This window comes from Charadrius vociferus, unplaced genomic scaffold (genome assembly GCF_000708025.1).
Source record: "Charadrius vociferus isolate BGI_N301 unplaced genomic scaffold, ASM70802v2 scaffold158, whole genome shotgun sequence".
Taxonomy (NCBI): Eukaryota; Metazoa; Chordata; class Aves; order Charadriiformes; family Charadriidae; genus Charadrius; species Charadrius vociferus.
The window spans coordinates 4899118-4921241 of NW_009661372.1; the positions used below are offsets into that span (position 1 = coordinate 4899118).

The 22124-nt window shown below is 39.5% G+C and overlaps 1 protein-coding gene across 1 annotated transcript in view; it reads left to right on the forward strand.

The window, feature by feature from the left end:
* MCC (mutated in colorectal cancers) overlaps positions 1 to 22124 on the forward strand; it is a 160733-nt gene that overhangs the window by 108779 nt on the left and 29830 nt on the right. Inside the window, exons 5-11 of the mRNA XM_009893811.1 lie at positions 1775 to 1938; positions 7013 to 7219; positions 17279 to 17425; positions 17737 to 17826; positions 18474 to 18622; positions 20335 to 20475; positions 21623 to 21723. Coding sequence (XP_009892113.1) covers positions 1775 to 1938; positions 7013 to 7219; positions 17279 to 17425; positions 17737 to 17826; positions 18474 to 18622; positions 20335 to 20475; positions 21623 to 21723 — 999 coding nt within the window. The remainder of the gene's footprint in view (positions 1 to 1774; positions 1939 to 7012; positions 7220 to 17278; positions 17426 to 17736; positions 17827 to 18473; positions 18623 to 20334; positions 20476 to 21622; positions 21724 to 22124) is intronic.

Consider the following 22124-nt stretch of genomic DNA (forward strand, 5'->3'; position numbering starts at 1 on the left):
TGTGTATACGCATAAACATATATATACACAAATATGCGTATATTTTTTTATCCTTCTAGATGTAGGTATGTAAGGATAAAAAATCATGATGTAATAACCATATGCATGACCTTGCTTACTGCCCTAATGGAATGAGCATCAGTGACTTACTAAAAACAATGATAAGTCATGATGCACTAATGCATGTGGATATGCTGCTCTACAGCTATAGGCAATAAAACATCAAGAGCTAAAACTACGAATGCTCTCCAGTATGTCTTGTAGAGCTTGTATGGGGTTATACTGGTTTTCTGTGAGAAATGGGGTTCTCATTATTGTAAACCCTTATTTCCTGGTGCAGATGTTACTGTAGGAACAAAACTCAGCATACAAGGTCTTGTGAAGGTTGTTTAAATGAACAAAATGTGTGTTATAGAAGATGTTATGGAAACAAATAAATTCAAGCAAAGAAAATAGAGGTTCTTACAATTAAGCATCCTGCACAGTATATGTTGCTCATAAATGAGTGTTATTATAAAGGGATTTTTGGTATTATTACAACAGATGGGTGGCTGCTAGTCAGGAACTAACCAGTGAACATGATTTCAGGAGTGAAGTTTTGTATGTGTTGCCTATTCACATTTTTCATACAATACTGTGACATCATTATAACCTCTTCTGTTTGGTCAGCAGTAGGTTCACGTTTATGTGCATTAGGCTGTGGAGTTAGATTTGTGGTAATGAGTTTACAGTTTTTTACTTTCTGATCATCTCATCCCTTTATCCAACCGCTTGCAGTCTTCTCTTGTACGGAGAGATTTCAAGGCAGTCTACAATAATCTGCTGTCTCCTGCCTGCTAAATTTCAGACATGGTTCAATGCTACAGTGCTTTAGTCCGCTGTAAGAACCACAGCTATGAGGCCACTAGGGAATTCTGACCAGGGTGAAATTGTTGCAGCAGTACTATAGAAATAACACCCTCCAGCAAGAAAGCCTTCCGCTGGTTTTAGTAAGGTGTAGGAACTGCTGGTGCACTCCTGTCTCACAGTGCATCACTTGTGTAACTTGGTAGTTGCTGCAAACTCTTAACTAGTAAGGCAGAAATACTAACTAGCGTTGTTGTATATGCTGCTAATATGGTTGTAGTATGGAACATAGCGAACAACGAGGTGTGCTGTCATGATCCCTGAATATTCTGCAGTTGCGTTTGATGAAGAAATAGCTATAAAAATCAAGCATAGGCTCTCAGATAGTCAGTAGGGATCATTTATATGAACACCAGGATTTTTTAAATCACACAGTACGAAAGTACAACTACAAAAAATGCCTCTGAAAAATGTCAGCTCATAATGTCAGTGAATGTACCAGGCAGAAAAAAATGTTGAATTTACGGAAAAAAAACCCGCCACCTTTGAGGGTAGTAAAATCAGGATAATAGGCCCTGTATGGCAAAAATAATAACAAAAAAGAAATGGCATAGTATGTGAGCATGTCATGTCTTAAAATGTTGTCCTTCAGAAAACAGAGGTTTTTGAAGAAAGAATGAACACTACAGGTAAGTAGGTGAAGTGTTATTTGTCAGATGGGACATAACTTGTGATTTCAGTGGATATGGTTGTGGTATTTAAGCCTATCAGTTGGTGAGGAAAAAGTGGCAGATTGCAAGGACGTTCCTTGAACAATATCAGTCCTAGCTGTTCTGCAGGAACAGGCACTTCCTGGGTTAGAGTTTGTTTTTTCACTGAGTCACTAATTGTTGCGATATCTGTTTTGTTTTTCTTTGCTTTCTTTCAGATAACTGTAGTGACTTGAATTCAGAACTGCAAAGAGTGCTGACAGGTCTGGAAAATGTTGTCTGTGGGAGGAAGAAAAGCAGCTGCAGTTTGTCAGTAGCAGAAGTGGATAGACATATTGAACAACTCACTACTGCAAGCGAACATTGTGATTTAGCCATTAAGGTAACGGTAACATTAGGCTCTAAATGCAGCGTGTACATTGCCTGAGACACCTGGTCACATTTTGTAGTAATAGCACTTTACTTCCAAAAGTGTCAAAGTACTTCACAGAAATCAACTCCAGCTCACAGTGTGTGTTGGGTAAGCAGTAGTATACCTGTTTTACAGTGAATTTTTCAAGGCACAGGAGGAGGTACTAGTAGACTTTCAATCTCAAATCAGAGATGTATTTGCCTTATGCTCATTTCAGAGATAAGAGAAACGGGGACACTCAGCAGTTAATTTACCTTCTGAAGGTTATCCAGCAAAAAAGTTGTTACTTGCCCAAGGTCACACACCTTGTCATTGACCGGTAACTGAAAACACAGTATGTACTTGCTGAAATTTGAAGGTAAAATGACATAAACTATGAGTAAGTTGTGACTTTCCTGTCTTAAAATGTGAAGCTAGTATTTAACACAAAGCACGTGTGGTATATTAATTCTAATGAGACAAGCCAGACACAGGAACAAATAACTCGGCTGATACTTGTATGTCTTGGTTTTATTGTGTATGTGACAGAACAAGAAGAGGGATGCCTAATAGCATATGTAATGGAGGGAGAAAGCAAGGGAACCATAGAGTATCTTACTATATACAGGGAAAGAGCTGAACAAGTTTTTTTGTATCAGATGGCAAGGTGTCAGTGACTCATTTATATAAGAACAAATAAATTGACAGTTTGCTCTTAAGTGGAGAGGTCTGTGACTGTTCTAGATGGCTTAGACGGCTCTTTGGCATGCTACTGGGAAAGGTCCCCTCTGTCCCTGGTGGTGCCTGTGGAATATAACTGCCTATAAAGAAATTAATGGTGAGTAGTAGTATGAAGAACGTGAATATATTTCAGAAAGAGAGAGAGAGAGAGACAGGCTGCCTTCTGGGTCTCTTGGGAATGGTCTTAAAGCAGTTTATTTGAGTGTCTCAGAGGATTAGGATCAATACTTTGAACATTACCCAGTGTTATCTGGAGTTTTAGGGTTAAGTGCTCTCAGAAGTCAGTATTCACCAAAAGAGAGATTGTGGATCCTGGAAAACAGGATCTTCATCTGTGTGAGGTCCACACAGGTCTCTGAATTGAGATGAGGTGAAAAATTCTGCAGGAGGTGAATGCAACAAAATGTCAAAATAGCTCCCATAAGCTTAGTTCTCAAGCTTTTTCTTTTAACCCCATTATTTACTGTTGATTCAAATTAACTACAATCAAACTTTCATGATGATAAGTAACTGTCAGCAGCTTCCTCCTGGTCCAAAATGCAGGCCTTTTATTTTCATGTGATCTCTGCATGCATAGCCATTTTTGGGGAGAGCTTTTCCCTACTGCCTGTGCTGTAGAGCCTGGGATTGTTTGTGTTTGACAAGTGATAGCGTGCAAAGGTTATTAACCTTTCAGGAAGATAGAAATCTCTCTGACATGCACTGATTATGTGCTAAGGATGTGTGTGTCACAAATGTGTTTAATACAGCAAAACCTACACGTAGAGCCCCTCTCCACAATTCCACCCATAGCTGCAGGTCATTTCTCCTTTACTGCTTCCTCAGACAGAGAACTGAGAGGTTTTTAAAACAGGTGGAATCATGAACAGAAACCTGAAACATTCTGTGTTTTGCTTTGCCTGTTCTCCTTTTTCTTTACTGGTGGACTAATGTTTTGAATCCTTCTGCTTTGATGGTTTAATTTCACTGGGTTTCTTTTAATGATGTTGCTGGCAAATTTTTATTTTTTTTACTTCTTTTATACAAATCATGTGACCCTTGCTAGCTCAGTTTTTCCTGTCCCACAAAGAATGAAAAGACCTTGAAATGAGATTTATCAGATTGTCTGATAAACTGAACAGTTACAAAATTATCCTTTGTTTAAGAAAATTTCCACAGACTAGGCTGGTTAATGCTTTGTATATTTTGAAGAGCAACTAACAGATACCTGCCACTAAAACTCTACCAATTAAAAAAAATATGTAAATATTTTCAAACATGAGCTATTAAGAACATGAGAACAGCTGCACTGGGCCAGACCAAAAGTCTTGTCTAGTAGCAGATTCCAACGGAAAGACTGCATCAAAAAAGACATGTATAGTATGTCCTTCTTGTCCTTCCTTCAAAGAAGCTTCCAGCAAGGTGGGTTTAGGAACTTCGTGGGTCAGAGATGATGTCTTTGTGTTTAATAACCATGGGTAGAATTTTCTTCCATGTTTGTATCTAATGTGTTGTTTAACCTGTCTAAATTTTTGGCCTCCGTAAATTCTGGCAGGAATAAATTCTACTGTCGACTTATGCCTTGTGAAAAAGTGCTGCTTTTTGCTTCTTTTAAACCTGATACTTATCTGATGCCATGTCTGTAACACAACACCTCTTCTAAGGAAACTAAGGCAGAGAGTACTGATGGCAATGTCAGAGACGAGATTGGAATGACCATGATATGACATCCTGCCCTGGGCTTGGAACATTACATCGTAATTCAGTCCTATAATCCGTGAAATTACACGTGAATTTATCTGGTGTACAGCAGCATGCTGCGTAAAACTAGTCTGTAATACTGCTTTGAAGAAAAGTAAACAACGTAGTAGTTTAGGTAGCTATAACTATGTACAATATTTATGTTTTATTTACCATGGAGGATGGTAGCATGTCGGTCATCAAAACAGAGAATTGTGATAATAGTTTAGTAAGCAAAGGGATATTGATCATGTCGAAATGAAGGAGCACAGAAGCAAGCAGAAAGGTTCCTCAGCTTCGTTAAGGACTACAGCTCTTAGTGCGACTGTGAGACTCATGCTAGTGCTGTCACTGCCTGAAATTTGTACTTGTGTGGGCAGGTGGTGGCAATGGAGTCTGGAGAAACAGCGGCAGCCTCTTTATCTGAAGATACCTCCGTGGTGTTGAGCAACTGCTGCTGCTTCCTTATGACAGTCCTTCCTCTTTCAGTGTTGCTCCGGGCTTATCACCCCCAGTAACGCTCCGAGGGGAACAGGCTTGGGAAAGTGAGGGGTGGGAAAAATAGTAGCACTGGGAGCGTGGGGAATAAGGAGGAAGAAGGCAGCAGTGGAACTTGGGATTAGAAGTGTGAGGAAACAGCAGGGGAAGTGCATGAAAGAGGAGGGGAGTTTGGGGGGAAGAAGGGAGAGGAAAAGACAGCAACAAAGAGGCACAGTTTAAAATAAAGGTGGCAGCATCAAGAGAGAATGCGCCTGCCATTACAGAGCTTTTTTCGTGTTGTAAGATTAACTGCCCTATGCTTATTCACAACTGGAACTCATCCTCACGTTGTGTTGAAATAACTTACCTTGTTGTAGTTTGAGACCTAGAGATCCAAGTGAAACTAATTTAAGGCTTCTTTCATCTTCCAGAGATGTTGCAAGGCGTTGCTCTTTTAGAAAAGTGATTTAAGCTTACTACCAAATATGTAAGCAGAATTATAGTGTAGAGAGTCTCTCAATGTAGTTTCATATTTATGACTCTAAACATATTGCAGCTTTATGGAAGAGAGACTTGAAGTAAGATTTAAAAGGATAAACTTGAACCTGACTGCAAAAGTTTTGTCCCTGCTTCTTCTATAGAGGCATCTTGAACTAGTTGTCAGAAATAGGTTTTTTCCTTTTGTATGTCTTTTCCTCTTCACTAAGGAGTCTTGCTGTAGCCAATATTTTGTCTTCAAGATTAATGTATTGATAACAATAACCAACTTTTCATTATAATGAGCAAATAATAAAACCTCAGTGATACCTCAGTGTCAGACAGTGCTGAAAACACTGTGAAGATTTTTTGCAGAAAAAAAGTGGAGTTGTATCTTCAACTTGGTTTGTCATTTTCAGCTGTACTCTAGTTGATTCTTTTAGTCCCTCCCAAATTAAGGACATAAACTTCAGTTAGTAATTTTTGTTATATATAAAAGTTAAGTCCTTTCAAATAAAACAATTAAACACACTAATTAAACTTGGTACATGAGTTATTTATCTTCCACATTAAACTTAAAAGTATATGCTTTAGCTACAACTTGTTCTTGGATTATCCAATGAAATGAAATTTTCTAGGTTGCTAGTTGCGTCATATATTCATTTATTTTTCCACGTTTCTTCCTATTTTTTCAGAGAGATTAAAAATATTATAAGCAACAATTGGAGGGTTTTTGCTTATTGCAAAGGTCTTCCATAAGTGAAAAAAATCAACACAGGCACAGCATGTGTAGTAGAATGAGAACTGCATGCGGTTACCTGATGTGTTGGGCATTAATGCTGTGTTTGAGCGTGCTGAATGACCGGTCAGATGGTAAATTTAGGCACGGCAGTATTCCCTTGCTGGTGGTGTAGTTTAGTTTCACCCAGTGAAGTTGCTGAATATCCTTCATGCTGAACGTTGCCTACAAGGCACAGCTCTGTACAAGGGGATGGGGCGGGAAATGCTGAATGGCATTATACATCCCAGAGAAACCCGTCCTTTTCTAGGCACTAGAAAGGCTGTAACATCATCTGATATAATGTAAGCCTAGCCAAGGCCAGTTTTTTTTCTGTTATCTCTTTGTTACCTCTAGGAAAGAATGTGCTCAGAGACATGGGAAAGAAGAGTCCTGTTTTTTTACTGTCCCACTCTTTTCCTGTCCCTTTTGCAGAGTTGGTATAGAACTAAGGCCCCGTGCCATGCACCTTCACAGGCTGCTACTTTCTGCCTGTTACTCAGGCAGGGAAACAAGCAGCAGAGTGCTCAGCCATGACAAGGAGTCATTGATTTGTTTTGAAGTGTTCTGAGATGAAACTACTGGTATTGTTGTCACTGACGGGTGTCGTGTTTTATTCGCGTACAAAACATCTGTCTGCTTTGGTGTTGGTCAGTGTGAAGTATTTTAATAAAATGGTCGAACTCTCAAAATAAGCAATGATTGTGTTTGATATTACTATTAGAAGCAAACTAATAGTGTTGTGGGGCTGGGTGTGTACATATAAGTATATATAGCTGTCTGTTGCACACTTCTGTCCTGTGTGCCATGAGTCTTGTTCAGGCATCTTTCTCTGCTTCTTTCTGGTTTTTGATGACTGTATTTTTGCAGACCGTAGAAGAGATTGAGGGTGTACTGGGACGTGACCTTTATCCAAATCTGTCTGAAGAGAGATCTCGATGGGAAAAGGAGCTGGCTGGCTTGCGGGAAGAGAACGAGAGTCTCACGGCCATGCTGTGTAGCAAAGAGGAGGAGCTGAACAGGACCAAGGCCACCATGAACGCTATTCGTGAAGAAAGGGACAGACTGCGTAGAAGGGTAAGGCTGCTGCATAGGTGATGGCTTCTTGTTCCCCCTAGCCTGTATAACTTTGTCACCAGAACAAGTTTCTCTTTAATCTCACTTCCTGTACTGGCTGTAGGGCTTTTTGTTTTTAGAGCTGAGCTATACAAGTTACAGCACTAGGACAAAACTGAACATAATTGAAAAAGAGTGTGTGATGAACAGCCAAGGTGTACAACAACCTGATGTGAGAAATAATGTGTTAACAGAAAACCTGATATTCATCTCCAAGGAAGCATATGTAACTTGTCTATAGAGAAAGCAGATGTTCATTTAGTGTATTTTCCTGTGAGGCATTTTTTTCCTGTAAACAACAAATATTTCTTTGTTTTTGATGGTAATTCAATTTGTGATTAGGAGAAAGAAAAAGAGCAGGACTCCTGTCAGTGGGTAATAATTCTCTGAACTGAACAATGAGTAGTCCCAGCCATGTCCTGCTTCCCCGTCTACATTTTATGATGCTGCAAGGTCACATAAAGGCCTTGTGTTTTGTGTAGAGTCCAAAGTAAAAAAAAAATATGGAAATTTGTTCACAAAAAAGGTGAAAGATCCAAGGGAACATGACTGCAATCTCTGTTACTTTTAAAATTTGTTAACTTTGTCGTTGTTAAATCTGCAGACTTTTGGCTAGATGTGAATTAATTTTGTTTCTAAAGCAGGCAGTTCAAGTTTGTGCTCAATTTGAGGGACAATTTAGACCACCGTATTTTGGTAAAATTATTGGAAGTGTTGCTCTTCACCTACTGGAAGCAGATCGACTTTTGTGCAAATACTGTGTTTCTAAAACAACATTGTTCTGTAGTGACTGTATCATTTTAGCATGAAGCTGCATTGTGTGAGACCTTCAGTCTTCAGATATTGAGCCACAAATTACCTTTGCAAATTGTCTAGCCTCTCTCAACACTAAAAAAAGGTATGTGTGGTAAGGGAAGGATAGTAATCTGCTATCATATAAAACATACAAAACTTCAACTTTTCCTTTGTAAAATTATATACCATAAGTGTAAGTCATTTTCAGTCCTGAAGGTTTTGGACTGGTTTTGTAGTGACAGTTATTTTTAAACAGAGGCAATACTACACCTTGAGCTACAGAAGTAGAATTGATGCACCTGGTGAATTATTGCAGGTTTGGGGGTGGGGGGGAAGCAGGCAGAGAAGAGAGGTATCTGCTTGTGAAACTTGCTTACATAAATGGAGATATTGACATTACAGATGATACAGATGAATATTGGGATATCCAACAAGAAAAAAATTAGATGGCCTTGAGGATAAAATTAATAGAAAAAGACTTAAATTTTAAGAAGTATGGAATGCAAGTTAAGGTGCTGAAAAGAATTTATGCTGACAGCCAGGAGCTCCTCAGTTGAAGAAAAGAAAAGGGGAAAGAATTGGTGTTTGTACCCTCAGGGATCAGCATGGCTGTATGGTGTATTCATGTATGGTGGCAAATTCAGGCCTACAATGTACCAGGTAAGTTATTTCCAGTAGAGATTGGAAATTCTGTATAAAGAGTGGTGAGATCTGATCCAGAATGTCATATGCAGTTCTTATCTCTCATGCTTGAAAAGGTTCAGTTTAAATTGGCAAAAAGATGTAGAAGATGGTCTAAGAAATGGGTGGCTTACTTGGAGAAGTAACTTAAAGAGATTGTCCTGTTCAACTTGGCAAAGCAAAATCTGAATTTGATTTCTTTTTACAAGTGCTGGAGAAAGCAAGTAAAAGTGGGGGCTAATGGCTGTTCAAACTCAGTGATAAATCTGGAGCAAGAACAGATTAATATAAACCTATGTTAGGCCAGAAATTAGACTATGAGGTGTCTAGCAAAGACGAGGATTGTGGTTCTGAAGAAATCATAAGGAGTAAGGCTACTGATAAACTACTTAGAAAATGGAGCTCTAAAATACTAAAGTTACATTTGTGTAACGAGATGTATGACCATGCAGGGATACCTATACACTAGAACTGTATCCAAAGGAAATCCAAAAAGCATACTTTTAGTTGGCCCAGTAAATACAGCTGCATTAATTCTAGAGCTAGCCTTAGTATCTCTGCACAAAACTGTTAAGTTTTGTCTGGCTGCCAGTGGTAGCAGAGGGTTGGATTAGGTGCAGAGGAGAATGCTGTTTAGTTCTGTGCACGCGGGTAGTGCTTGACTTGGTCAGTCTACATGGGAATCCCCAGTGAACCAAGCGTTTGTAGAGCTACATAAGTACTGGCTATGTTGCTGAATACTTTTCAATTTCCTTCGTATAAGCAGGGCCTGGGACTGAAAGGTTAGCGTGTTAATCGTGCTGACCTGGTGGTTGCTGGCCTCTCTGTTGGAACAGTTAGCAGGGATGCCGCATGTTCTGCTGTTGTCTGTCTGGTATGGAAGCATCTCTGGTGAAAACAGAATTGAAGTCATCAGCTTGTTTCATGTAAGTGGCTAGAGCAACTGTCGGATGGTAGCAGCAGTGGGACATTACGGGCCCGAATTGTGTTCAGACCACCAACCCTGGACAGGGTAAGTCTTGAAGGGTTCTGTAGAGACTGTGGGCTGTCTTTCGTATACAGCAAGCTAGTTTAAATGTTCATTCTTCGTTAGTTACAGAAATTCTTCCTGGACAGATTGGGTAGGTGTCTTGCCCAGCAGACGAAGGGTTAATGTTGGATTGGCACAGAGCATAACAAAGTCAAGGAGCCTCTATATTCAGGCACAGCTGGCAGATTGGGTTTCTTCAGTCGTTTTCATTTAGTTTGCACCTATACAGGACTTTATTGATATATGTTTTTTAATATCGTCCTGAACTTGCGGAACAAGTGGTTTATTGCCCCCACCAGGGAAGTTTGTGCATGGCATATGACCCTGTCAGCAGCACTATGTAATTGTTGCACTGGAAACCATATTTGCATTTTTAATGTAACTTTGTGTCCATAGTTGCAACAAAATAAATGTTTTCTTTGACCTATTAAATATTTTCTGTATGCCACCTGAACTCAGAGTCACTTCAAATTATTTCCCTGGAGAGTGGGAAGGGAGATCCAACTAAAATTTAGTTATTGTTCTTCTCAAATTAAATTGGGTGAAGTGAATAAGCTTGAAGTTGGCCAGATCAATAGGTCTGTTACCAATGTCTGTAATCAAGCAGAGTGCTTTCAATACATTTTTCTCAGGCTTGTTGGAGATTTAATTTAATTAGGTATTTATTCTGCTCAGTTAACAGATTGAGCCGCTTTCTAGAACAGTAGCTAAGGAACAACATACATAGGGAATTTGTTTCTCACGAGTCATTAGTAAATGAGGTAATCACTTATTTCTGTAGGGTGCCCACAGTGTAGCAGCTAATTTCATCACACAGTGGTTTATTCTACCTCTGGGTGATATTGCTATATTAAAAATAAAATCTGTTTAAGCCTGGGCCAGTCAATGCCCTAGAAACTGCTTACACATAGCTGACCATAATCCTGAATTCAGTAATACAGATAAAATGCTGGGGAACTTCTGTACCAGTTCATGGGATTAATATTTTTATTACATGAGAATAAGGTTGTAATCAGGTCAGCACTATTTACAGCTTCTGTATGTAGTAACAGGCTTAAATAGTAGTAGAAAAAGTAATATTTGTGTTCTTACACAAAATCTCTTGTATCCATGAGGGGAGTCGGATGAGCAGCACTGATACAGCATATAAACTCCATCATGACTACAAAGTAGAAGTTGTGGGGTTTTTTAATTACTGCCCGTGAAAGTTGCCAGCTGAGTAGTGCCTCAGCACGGTCCCAGGCAACCCGTTGGCATCACAAGTGGTGGGTGTGGGCAGTGTTCAGGCTCCCCTGAGGCTGTTCTGAAGAACTAAGTCTAAAGGGAAAAGGCGGTTCCAGCTCTGGAAGTCTGTTAGGTCTGTTCTCTGCGTAAGCCATACATCAACTTGTTCAGTTAATCAAATGCTTTTAGTTCTGAGGGTTATTCTGTGTCTGCTACAAACTCAGCTGAATTCACGAAACAAACCAGAACAAAACCAGATTTAAGATTTTAGCTATCTTCAACTTAAGACCTTCATGAAAACATAATCTGCAGAGGAGTAGAAGAGTGACATTTTAATGCATGATGCCTGCAGCTGCGCAGATTGCCTCCATTCCAAAAAACTTCATTTTAGCATGAGGGCTCTCCCAAAATACCTCCTTCTTGCGAGGCGTTGAAACTTACCCAAACCACAGCAGGAGTCAGGTCCTTGGCCTCACAGGCGTTCTTGAGCCTGCCCTGTTCTCAGATGACACAAACCTGGCATGAGTGGCTCGACTGTCCTTGTTTTGGCATCACTCGTGTTGGGATCAGAAGGTATTGTTCCAGATTGCTGGAGAACACTGATTATGTTACAGGCCTTCAGAGATTATCGGCTTGCACAGCTTAAAGTGATCCTTGAACTGTTCTGTCTCCTCGTCTCTTGGTGCGCACCAGAAGCCTGAGCTAGCAGCCAAAAGCAATTTCCATTCTCCGCCTCCTTCAGTTGTATGGTATTTGCTTATGCAGCAGTATCTCTGCCTAGCTGTTAACGAACTAGAGCTTTGCTTCTCTTTCCAGGCTTGTATGCAAATGCTCAGTGATTAATCCAAAATTAAATGAGAAAAAAGCCTGAGATAGGCTCACTGCCCTCGCTTGTGTTTGTTTCCGCTGTGTGCTAGCCTGGCTCCGAATGCTTCAGGTATGCTCGGAGCTTTTAGGGAATCCACCCGACCCCTCACCTCCCATGTCATGTCCTGCCATGTCCGTGGGTTTCATTGCTTTGCATCCTTTATAGAGGTGCGGCACCCAGACCTTTCTGCATGGATCACTGCATGAGGGACTTCTCTGTCTGAAAGGTGTCAAAAGTGGAGGGGCTCTTGCTTGGTACCGTGCCTGTATCACCCAGTCCACTGTAGTTTCTCCTGCTACTTAAAAAAGCTGCGTGTATAAACCCTAGCAACATATCTGTTTTCCTGCAGCTTGTTGTGTTTGTGTGTTGTTCCCTTTCTGTGTTCCTCAAAATAATTGTTCAAACTGCAGATTGATTTTCACATCTGCCAGAGGAGTAGCACTCCTAGTGACAATTAAGTTCTTATGTATTTCTTAAAAGTAGATACCTTCAGTGAGGAGAGAGATTCTGTTAACGCCTCCTTTGAACTGATGAGTTCAGGTCTAAGCTCATTCAGCTCCAGAGAAATCATGGAGGAGATGGCCCTTATAAATACCAGGAAAAACTTCTTTACCATACTCCGTCAACCATAACAACCTGTAGGAAATCAGACCTTGTTCACTCTGGTGCTCACGATTTAAGAGTGGCTGAAAATAATCACCACTAGGCCTGATTGAAAGGTTTCAGGGGCTTTAGGCTGGGAAGGGCCCTCACCACTCAGAACAGCTTGAATAGTCACACTGGTATTTCATTTTCCATCTTCCCCTCTACAGATCTGCAGTATGCATGAGTAAATTAGAAAGTGGGAGAGGTATATCCGCTTCCTGTGGTTTGGGGTACTTCATCTTCCTCCTCTGTATAACAGGGGGAAAAAAATTGCGGTGGTATTAAAATGCTGGGAAAAGAACTGTTATTACTTGCAGGGTTCAAAGATAGTGCATGATCAAACAGGTCACAAGTAGGGTAGAAAGAAAAGACTCACAGGCGTGCTCCTTACTTGAAACTGGTTTAGGAACAAAAGCAGCAGGTGTCCTTTGAATGTGGAAATCAGTGACAAAACCAGGCAGTTTGTAGCCGTGGTTTTTTATTTAGGATATGTTAACAAATCATGTAGTTGTGCATATGCATGTATAACATACAAAGGGTGAAAACATACTTCTTGGATTCATGATTACAGATAACGAGCATATTCTGCTGAAGAATTGTCTGTAACCCACTATGCATTTCTGCAAACATGTCCATGATGCCTGTCAATCACTTACAAACTCTTTTCATAAATACAACATTGCTGTAGTGTGTCGGCCCCTTTTCTTTTCTACCCTTGCTGTCTCTTTATTTAGTTCTTAAGGTACCCATGAGAAATTATGCTTTAGTTTTTCCCTATTTCCTACTGCAATTCTCAGCATTCAAAGGAAACAACTAGAAATGCAGCTAAACAATTGGTTCTTATTGCTAAATATCGAATATTAAAAAATAAAATTTCCAGTTATTTACATTTATATTAATAACTTGGGAACATCTGTTTGCATCTGTCTTATCTTGGTATCTAGGCTATCCATTGCTCTGAAGTCTTAATGGATCTGTTGCCTTGTGTCTCACTTAATGTCCCTGCTCCTGCTCTTTCCAAGGTTCCAGCACTTCTTTACTTCTGTAATTCTTTGGATTTCCTCCAGCTGTTTAGAAGATCTTTGCTCCTTCCTTTTTTTTTTAATTGTGGATTTCACAGATGTTTCCCTGGATTTCTCCTTTTTTCCTTTGTTCTTACCTCCTTTTTTTTTCTGATCATATAATTAGATCTGCCCGTCGGCCACTTTCCATCTCAATTTAGCGTTTTAAAACTTTATGGCAATTTTTGTGTCTTTCTGGGTGTTTCCGTTTTTAAACTGGTACGATGCAAAAACTGAAGAAATCTTTCTTTAAATCCTTCCTTGTTATTCCTCCCCAACTCACAAATCCACGTGTTCCTGTCTTTCGGTGGAACTTTTTTTGGTTTTGCTTCTTTGCTTGTCTTCACCCATCAGGTTTTGCCAATTTTGTCATCCATTTCTGGTAAGATCTGCACTTCCTCTCTCTCCCATTTCCAATTTTTTATTGTGTCTCATGTGCAGTGCTGCAGTTACCTTCATTCTACTAATAAGCGTAACCTTCAGAATAATTTATATCGTGTTGGTAACAACACTTAAGACTGGTAGAAGTATTGAGCAGGGGTGTTCAGACAATTTCTAAACATTCTTTTTAAACTAGTCTTTTCATAACTCATACACTCAGGGATCCAGAGAAAAAACTGGCTCTTCTGAACTCTTTTTTTCCTTGATTCCTGTTCATTGGTCTTCCTTTATTTTTCCTGTAGAATTACAACTAGTGTGGAAAAGTACTTTCTGAGGAGGTGGCGCATACTGCTCTATTTACGGTGGAGGTTTTGGAGACCAGAAATAGTTACCTAAGCTGTCTCTGGGCAGTCTGGTGGGTGGGCAACCCAGTCATGAGCTCTGGCTTGGTGAATGCGTGAATTGTGAGGTCGGTGAATTTACAGGTCAGACAAACTTGCCCTGTTATCCTGCTCAGAATTACCATCCAGCCCGCAGTGTTGCTAAAGTTAGTGCAGTTATTTATAGCAATTAATTCAGCATGTAATTTCTCAAACGAAGGCCTGAATTGGTAAATACATGAAGAAGCATGAATAAGCAGGCAGTTTCTTTAAGTTGCAGTAGCTTCTGTGGTAGAGTATTAAAGCAGAGACTTGCATAGATCGATAACTGCTGTGCTCTGAGTTTTCTTTTATAAATGCTTTTCTGAGTAAAGCTTTGCCTTGCTACGGCCTTAGCTGTGTTCATTTTTCTTTCTGTTGCTAATGTTGTTTTACAGATCCTTGAGAATAATTGGCTTTGTAATCATGGCCAATAGTCACTGCTCAATAATAAAACATAGACTAAAGGAAACCTGCATTATTACAGTTTTATATAATATTGTCCTTACATAAGGTCATTTTAAACTTTGGAGCCAATGAATGCTTAGCATTTTCAGCAACTTTAACACCCTGTTTCCTGGTTGCCCTTAAATTTGAAATGTTAATTGCTTTTGGACTGAAATGTTCCAGGACTAGCTTCCGGGCACAGGTGAATATTTTAGCAGTTTTTAAGTCAGATGTTGAGGCAGGGATTTGATTTTATGAAGAATACATCCCTAGTGGCTTTCCTGTTTGTTTGCTTTTAAACAAGGCTGTAACTTAAGCACTTGGGGAATTTAATTTGGAACAGCTCAGGTTAAAAGAAATAGTAATAAATGTGATTTTGATTTAATGAATTTTTGGGGTTGCTTTTTTTTTTTTTTCAGCGTTAATGCCACAGTACAAATCCTATCTGCACTGGCATTCCGCATCTGCAAGCAGGAACATGCATACATGGTTTATTTCAGTCTTATGCATAAGAGCAGGCTGAAATGATTGGTTTGCTTCAGTAGAGCACTTCTGTCCTTAAGGTTTGCATTAGTGCAGCTGTACCCATGTTGAAATTATATATGTCTATATGAACAAATGAGGCCTCAGCTGCAAATAGGTAGAAGATACATGCTATGAATGTGCACTTTATACACTCTGCTCAGTTAACTTCATGATGTAATTACAGTTAAGATGTATAATTCTGGGGTGCACCCATATCCATTTTTCAGCAAGTTACTTTAAACATTGGGGATTTGATTTGAGGTTTTGTGTACTTTATCCTTTTTTTTAACAGGGAGACCAATGGAGTTGTTTGGATTCATTTTCTTTAAGGTGTAGCACTCCTCTACAACTGAAGTTGTGAGTGCAGTTAGCCTTTATATGCTCTTATTGTTGCCACCTACAGCTTTTTATTAGTAACAGGCAATTGTTCTGCTCTGTTATGTAAAACACATGAGCTTTCTTTCTTTTCCATAATTTGCACATACCTAAAAATTCTGTTATTTTGACAGTAAGTCCTCGGGCAACCTGACCCTCAGTTTGCATACCACTGGGGAGAGGCATGATTAGTCTTTAGGGAAGTAGAAGCAGACTGTAAGAGATCATAGGAGGCATAACATACTGCTTTGGTGACTGGAAAGAGTTCCAGCTTGAACTCTTTCCTCATTGTAATAGGTTGAAGGCATCTGTATGTGTTGTGCAGAGAACATGCTGACGGCCGCTCCTTCAAGCAGAGATTGCTAAAGCACATGGTGAGCTGATAGCTGAAGAAAGCCTAAGCTTTAATGCAACTTTAATTTTGATGGGTTTTGACTGAGGGATTTCAGCTTGTTTAATCAGTTCTTTGTGTAAATGTATTGTATTTAGCATAAATTCCCACCTTATTTTAAAGAGTAGGAATCAGAGTTGCATTTCATGGTACAGGGGGGTATCAAATGGGCTGAACTTTTATTTCACTGGACTTTTCGGTAAAATTTCACCAGTCCTGTTTTGCAGAGGGACTATTCCAGCAAAATTGGCATGGAAACTCGTGTATAAAAGTAAACACTCTATATTCGGGGAATTTTCCTCTTCAGATGGTTTCCTCCCCCTTCTCTCATCTCACACTCTTTGTTTGAGATTCTGTGGGAAAAATGAGCTCTGTCACTTTACCTTGTGGCATAATTGTTGTGTTAAGCAGACCGTTTATTCTTCGTCTGTTAAGAATTATTGCAAGGTAAACACTATAATCTTTAGCTCAGTTATAGTTTGGCTCCTCCAGACTTTTTTTTTTTTTTTCACCTTTTAGTCCTGAAAATCTTTTGACGTCAATTCTACAAGAATCTGTTGTGTTCTAAGGACCATGCAGTGTTTGCAGTGTATGTTTACAGAGAGCTTCTGCAGTCTGTTGTCTGGGTACTTTGCCAGTATTTTCTTGTCTGTACATTGCTCATTATATGGTAGCTTTACTTAACTGTAGTTTTGAAAGCATGATTAACGTTTGAATTTCTTTGACCTTTAAATATGACAAAGTCATCTTGTGATATATTTATGTCAAGGGTTTTTTCAACACTGGAGCTTTCCATTAGCAGCAGGATCTTTGATTTGTTCAGGTGTCACAATCTTAGGCTGGAGCATTAGCTTCACCCCAGAGAGAATAATTTCTATACATATAGTACAACTGCACTGAAAGTGTTATATAAAACAAGCTGAAACTTTGAGTAATTACTCTACGGTATTACATTTGCATATTTCCACATTGCAAGTCGTTTAAAAAACTGACAGTAGAATTTTAAAACAACCTCCATTCATCTGCTCCCCATGTGAAAACTTGACGGGCGCCACAGCACAAAATACAACTTCTACGCTTGAGCCAGAAGCAATTAAGCTTGGCTAGACAATGAGAAAATCTCCGAACTATTCAAACCGTAAAAGTGGAAAAAAACAGAACCTTATGTTTTGTTGTAGGTTCGGGAACTGCAAACACGTTTGCAAAGCGTGCAGGCAACAGGCCCATCCAGCCCAAGTCGTCTCACTTCTGCCAATCGACCCATTAACCCCAGCACGGGAGAGCTGAGCACAAGCAGCAGTAGCAATGACATTCCCATCGCCAAGGTGAGCTATTGTGCGTTGCAGTAACGCTTCTCATTATCTGGGAGAAGCAGGCTTCATTTTGCACAGCTGCTGTGCAAACTTGTGATTAACTGGGAGATATCTAGAATCCCCAGCGAGTTTTCTGCGGTCCTGAGCAGGCCCATGAAGAGGAATTAAGCACCTAATGATTGTAATTCTCGCAGTTACAACACAGGTGTCATCGTTACAGTAGTTTACTTCAAGTTTGCAAGCGCAGCTATTGAACAAATGCATTTTGTGTAATCTTTATGGAGCGTGGGTTCCTGTAACCTGTGCAGCCTTCTGACTTACAGATTGCTGAAAGAGTGAAGTTGTCAAAGACAAGATCAGAGTCTTCATCATCTGATAGACCTGTCTTAGGATCAGAAATCAGCAGTATAGGGGTAAGGACTGGTAATTGTGTGCAAGCATGATACCTTCTGAAGATCACTTGTGTTCCATTAAAAGCAGCATTGTTTTTTGACTAAATTTATATATGAGCTAACTGAAAATACTTTAAAAGTTATTTTGAGAAAAATACTTCAACAGAGAATATTTCAGCCAGTATTAAGATCTCATTTTCTTATAACTAGTGGCTAGAAATCATTCTCAGAGTGACTTCAGGAGGATAATTTTGGAGACAATTCCTCCAAAATACTGTTCTTCAAGAAAAGACTGTTCAGTTGCATTTCACAACTTTAATCAACAGAGAACTGGGTTCTGCTTTGTAATGCCAATGTAAATCCCTAACGCTGTTGTTACTGCGTGTTAATATTTGTTTCACCACAGCACTTAGATCTGAGGTTTTGCTTTTTAAATGTACAATTAAATAGTGGGCTTCACCCTTTGGTTAGTAGAATTTTAAATCAAAATAGCTTCTTAAAGTGGAAACTTATAAATGTTCTATTGGATGTAAAATTCGTGGTAAAAACTGAATCATGAGTGCCTTGAAGTGAGTGCATGCAAGCAAAGGCAGCTCTCAATGAAGGCTGCCTGTGGGAGGAATCCAGTGGGTATCTGTTCACAATAATCTATTAACTGCCCTGTGCAGGTGTCTAGTACTGTGGCTGAACATTTGGCACATTCCCTCCAAGACTGCTCAAACATCCAGGAAATCTTCCAGACTCTTTATTCACATGGATCTGCTATCTCTGAAAGTAAAATCCGAGAGTTTGAAGTGGAGACAGAGAGATTAAATAGGTAAGGTGGAAAGTTAGATATGCTCAAATGTGTTGTCTGTTATTAGCTTTGTTACTACTTTTTTATTTTTTTTTCAACATTTCTTAGTTCAGGCCCAGCTCAACTGTGGCAGCTGCAGATAAACATGGAATGTACTTGATAAAGAGAAGATTGAATCGTACGCTAAGGATTCTTTCCATTAGTATGACAGCTTGATCATGCATTGTTAGATCAGCATGGCACCTTCACCTGTTACAGTTTGCACTGCAGAGTGTCCTTCTCAATGGCTGACGAAGTAGGCATGGCATCCTTTTTCGTAAGACACATCACTGCTAGAAATAAGGATTCCCATAATTTATTCTCCATCATTCCGGAATTAGCTTGCTTTGTTTTGTCTTGAAGAAACAGAATTATAGCATTAACTGTACCAATGAATGTATGGTGGTCTGGCGTATGTACCAGTAAATAGACTTCTGTCTGCAGAAGAGAGATTGCAGCTTTCTGGTGGAGTTAAAATACTGCTGGTGTTATCCTTCAGTAAGCTCTAGCAAAACCAATGCTTCCTGTCCTTTTTAGCACATAAAATCAAAACTGTGGATCAGGAACGTGAGAGTCATGCCGTGGCATGTTTCCTTCCAAGTTCTCTCTTCCTCACGGCTATCTCAAATCTCGTCTGATTAGTACAATATCTCTTTTGTTTGTAGCTCATGTTTTTGTAGTGCTGCAAAATGTGTTAGTTTTTTTCTTTTTTTTTTCCCCTTTTCTTTTTTCTGTGCACTGCACAATTACGCTTTGACAGCATGTGTCCTTATAGGAGGTGTCAAAGAAGATACAAGAGGTGGAGCATCTGAGAGTTCTAGCGGCTGGGAAAGTCAGGGCTTTATTATGATTGCTGAATAAATGGTGTACTAGCCCTTCTTCTTGTGTTTGTTAAGAAGTCAGTGGTTTAGAGTTCTGGATGGCACTGATTTCTTCCTTTGCTACCTGTACAAATTTGCCTGCCTCTTTTCAGTATATGTCCAACTCTTACAATGAGGTGTAGTAAGTTAATGTGTAGTGCAGTCATCAGCAGTGAGAATACACTGTAATACTGATATTCTGAAGCCTCATTTTCAGATTCAGAGTTAACCTCATTGAGAAGAATATTAAAATCAAGTTCTGGTATGAGCTTCTGTTTGACTATTGCCAGAACTTTTGGAGATTTCTTTGCCTCATTGAAACTTTGTATTTTCGATGTTACCTCTCTAATCACAACCAAAATATTACTTCAAGTGAAAGGGTTATTCTGGATGTTCCAAAGAAACGGGGTATTTATGCAGCTGCATGATCCCTACACACCCCCATACATTGCACTGGTGAATATGCCACTTAAAACAAGAAGCAAATGTGGCAGGAGGAAGTGAGGAATGGAGGCAGAAGGTTAATATGATACTGTCCTACACAGTCTTGCAGCTACAAAGTAAGGGTACAGCTTTCTGCTTGCTGCTGTTGCGCAGGGTTGTGATTACATTTTATGGGAAGGAGAGGAGAAGGAGAAGAAGCTGTCCTAAGAGAAATTACTATCGTCTTGGCTCTTGATATGTGACACAGAACTGATAGATTTTGTCAACTTCATTAAAAACCTTGCGTAGACCAAATGGCATTTGTTGTTTTAAATTATGGTTATTCTAGAGTTTTCAGGACAGTGCCTGCCAGCTAAGCTTGAAAGTTGCAAATTACTTCCTTTTCTACAGCCGTATTGAGCACCTGAAATCCCAGAATGACTTGTTGACGATAACACTGGAAGAGTGCAAGAGCAATGCTGAGAGGATGAGCATGCTTGTTGGGAAGTACGAGTCCAATGCCACAGCCCTCAGGCTTGCACTTCAGTACAGGTATGTACCTATGCAGAGGGTGTCTCAGACAGAAAAAGAGGGAGCAGGGGAGACTTGATAGAAGTCTTTGAGAGGGAAATTGTTGGTGTGCCATAGTAATACCGTTTCTTTTTGTTTCCTCCCTGAAAAAACGCCCCTTGGGCTAAACTACTTGACAAACTACAGAACTGAAGTTACTGGTGCCAGTGTATTTCAACCCTAGTTCACCAGCAGTAGTGAACTCAATCTGATAGAAATAAACAGATTATCTTTTAATTTTCAAATACTGAATTAACTTTTGAATTAGGAGTTGTGTGTAGGCTCGAAATCTCTCTGCTGTATCTGGTCTTAAGATACAGGTTCTCTGTATTAGGCTGGCATCTTTCACAAGACCAGTGTAGTATTGTACTCCACAAAATTCAGAGTGACTTTATAATACATCAGTTGGAATTGTGGGTGAATTGCTTGGTATTTGATTACAAGTTTCTAAATTTGCTTTAAATTATATGTAAAAAGATGGTGTCGTTTAACTCCTTCGGCTGCAACTAATTTGGAACAGGCAGTTCTGGTCTTCAGGCAAATCGTGTGCCTTTTAAAGAATGTATTCTGTTGTGGTGGTTTAACCCCAGCCGGCAACTAGGACCACGCAGCCACTTGTATTTAGAAGCTGTTGTGGTGTTATGAGGAAAATTTTACAGCCAGGACAGGGCAACAAGGATTTTTCTTGTCTTTTCTTTTCTTCTTACTATACTTTGTATAGTATAGTTACATAGTAGGGTATAGAATACTGTATTTTGTATAGTAAGAAGGCCTGAAAAAAGTTTCTCAAAGGGATCATGTCTACCGCCATTCATAACGTTGACTGTTTCAAACATGCTTCTGGAGCTCACTTCACATCAGGTCGTTTTCTTCTGTTTTAACTTGTTACATTACTTGGTGCAGAGCTGCGGACCATCATAAGGAAGGAGAGACTGTTGAATGCTTGTGATAGAAGCTACGTGTGTTTTGTCATTTAATATCCCTGCTGCTAGAGAACTAGTAGGGAATCACACAGTTCGTCAGCTACCTCTTTTTTGTTGCTGTTATTCTGTTGCAGGTATAATTCCCCTCTCAATTGCAGGAATATTTTGTGTGATTTTTGTTTTCTGTGGTTTGTTTTCTCTTTCAGTGAACAATGCATAGAAGCCTATGAGTTGCTGTTGGCATTGGCAGAAAGTGAGCAGAGTCTCATTCTTGGGCAGTTCAGAGCTGCAGGTGTTGGTTCTGTTGGTAAGATGTCAATGAATCACTTTATTTAAATTTTTTTTTTTGCATGTCAGTTAGCATTTGAGTTAGTTGTAATGGTGAATCATCTCGTGACCCATCACTTAAGAATGCTCTCTAGTCTTCTCTCATTTTAACTAATTAAATCATTTTACACAAAAAAAAAAATAGGGGAAAAGAAAAATAGAGACTGGCACTAAATCATAAAAATCACCAGCAGTTTAAATTAAACTACATATGCTATCACAAAGGGATTCCTCTTCTGGCAGTGGTGAGGCTGCTACGGGCATGCAGCTGTACAGAGTGAAGTTATTAAACAATACTTATAAGCATATGTGGCTTAGGGCCATACAGCTGTAGTAACTGCAAGTACAGATTTTGTTTGAACCAGCAACATTGACCCCCCT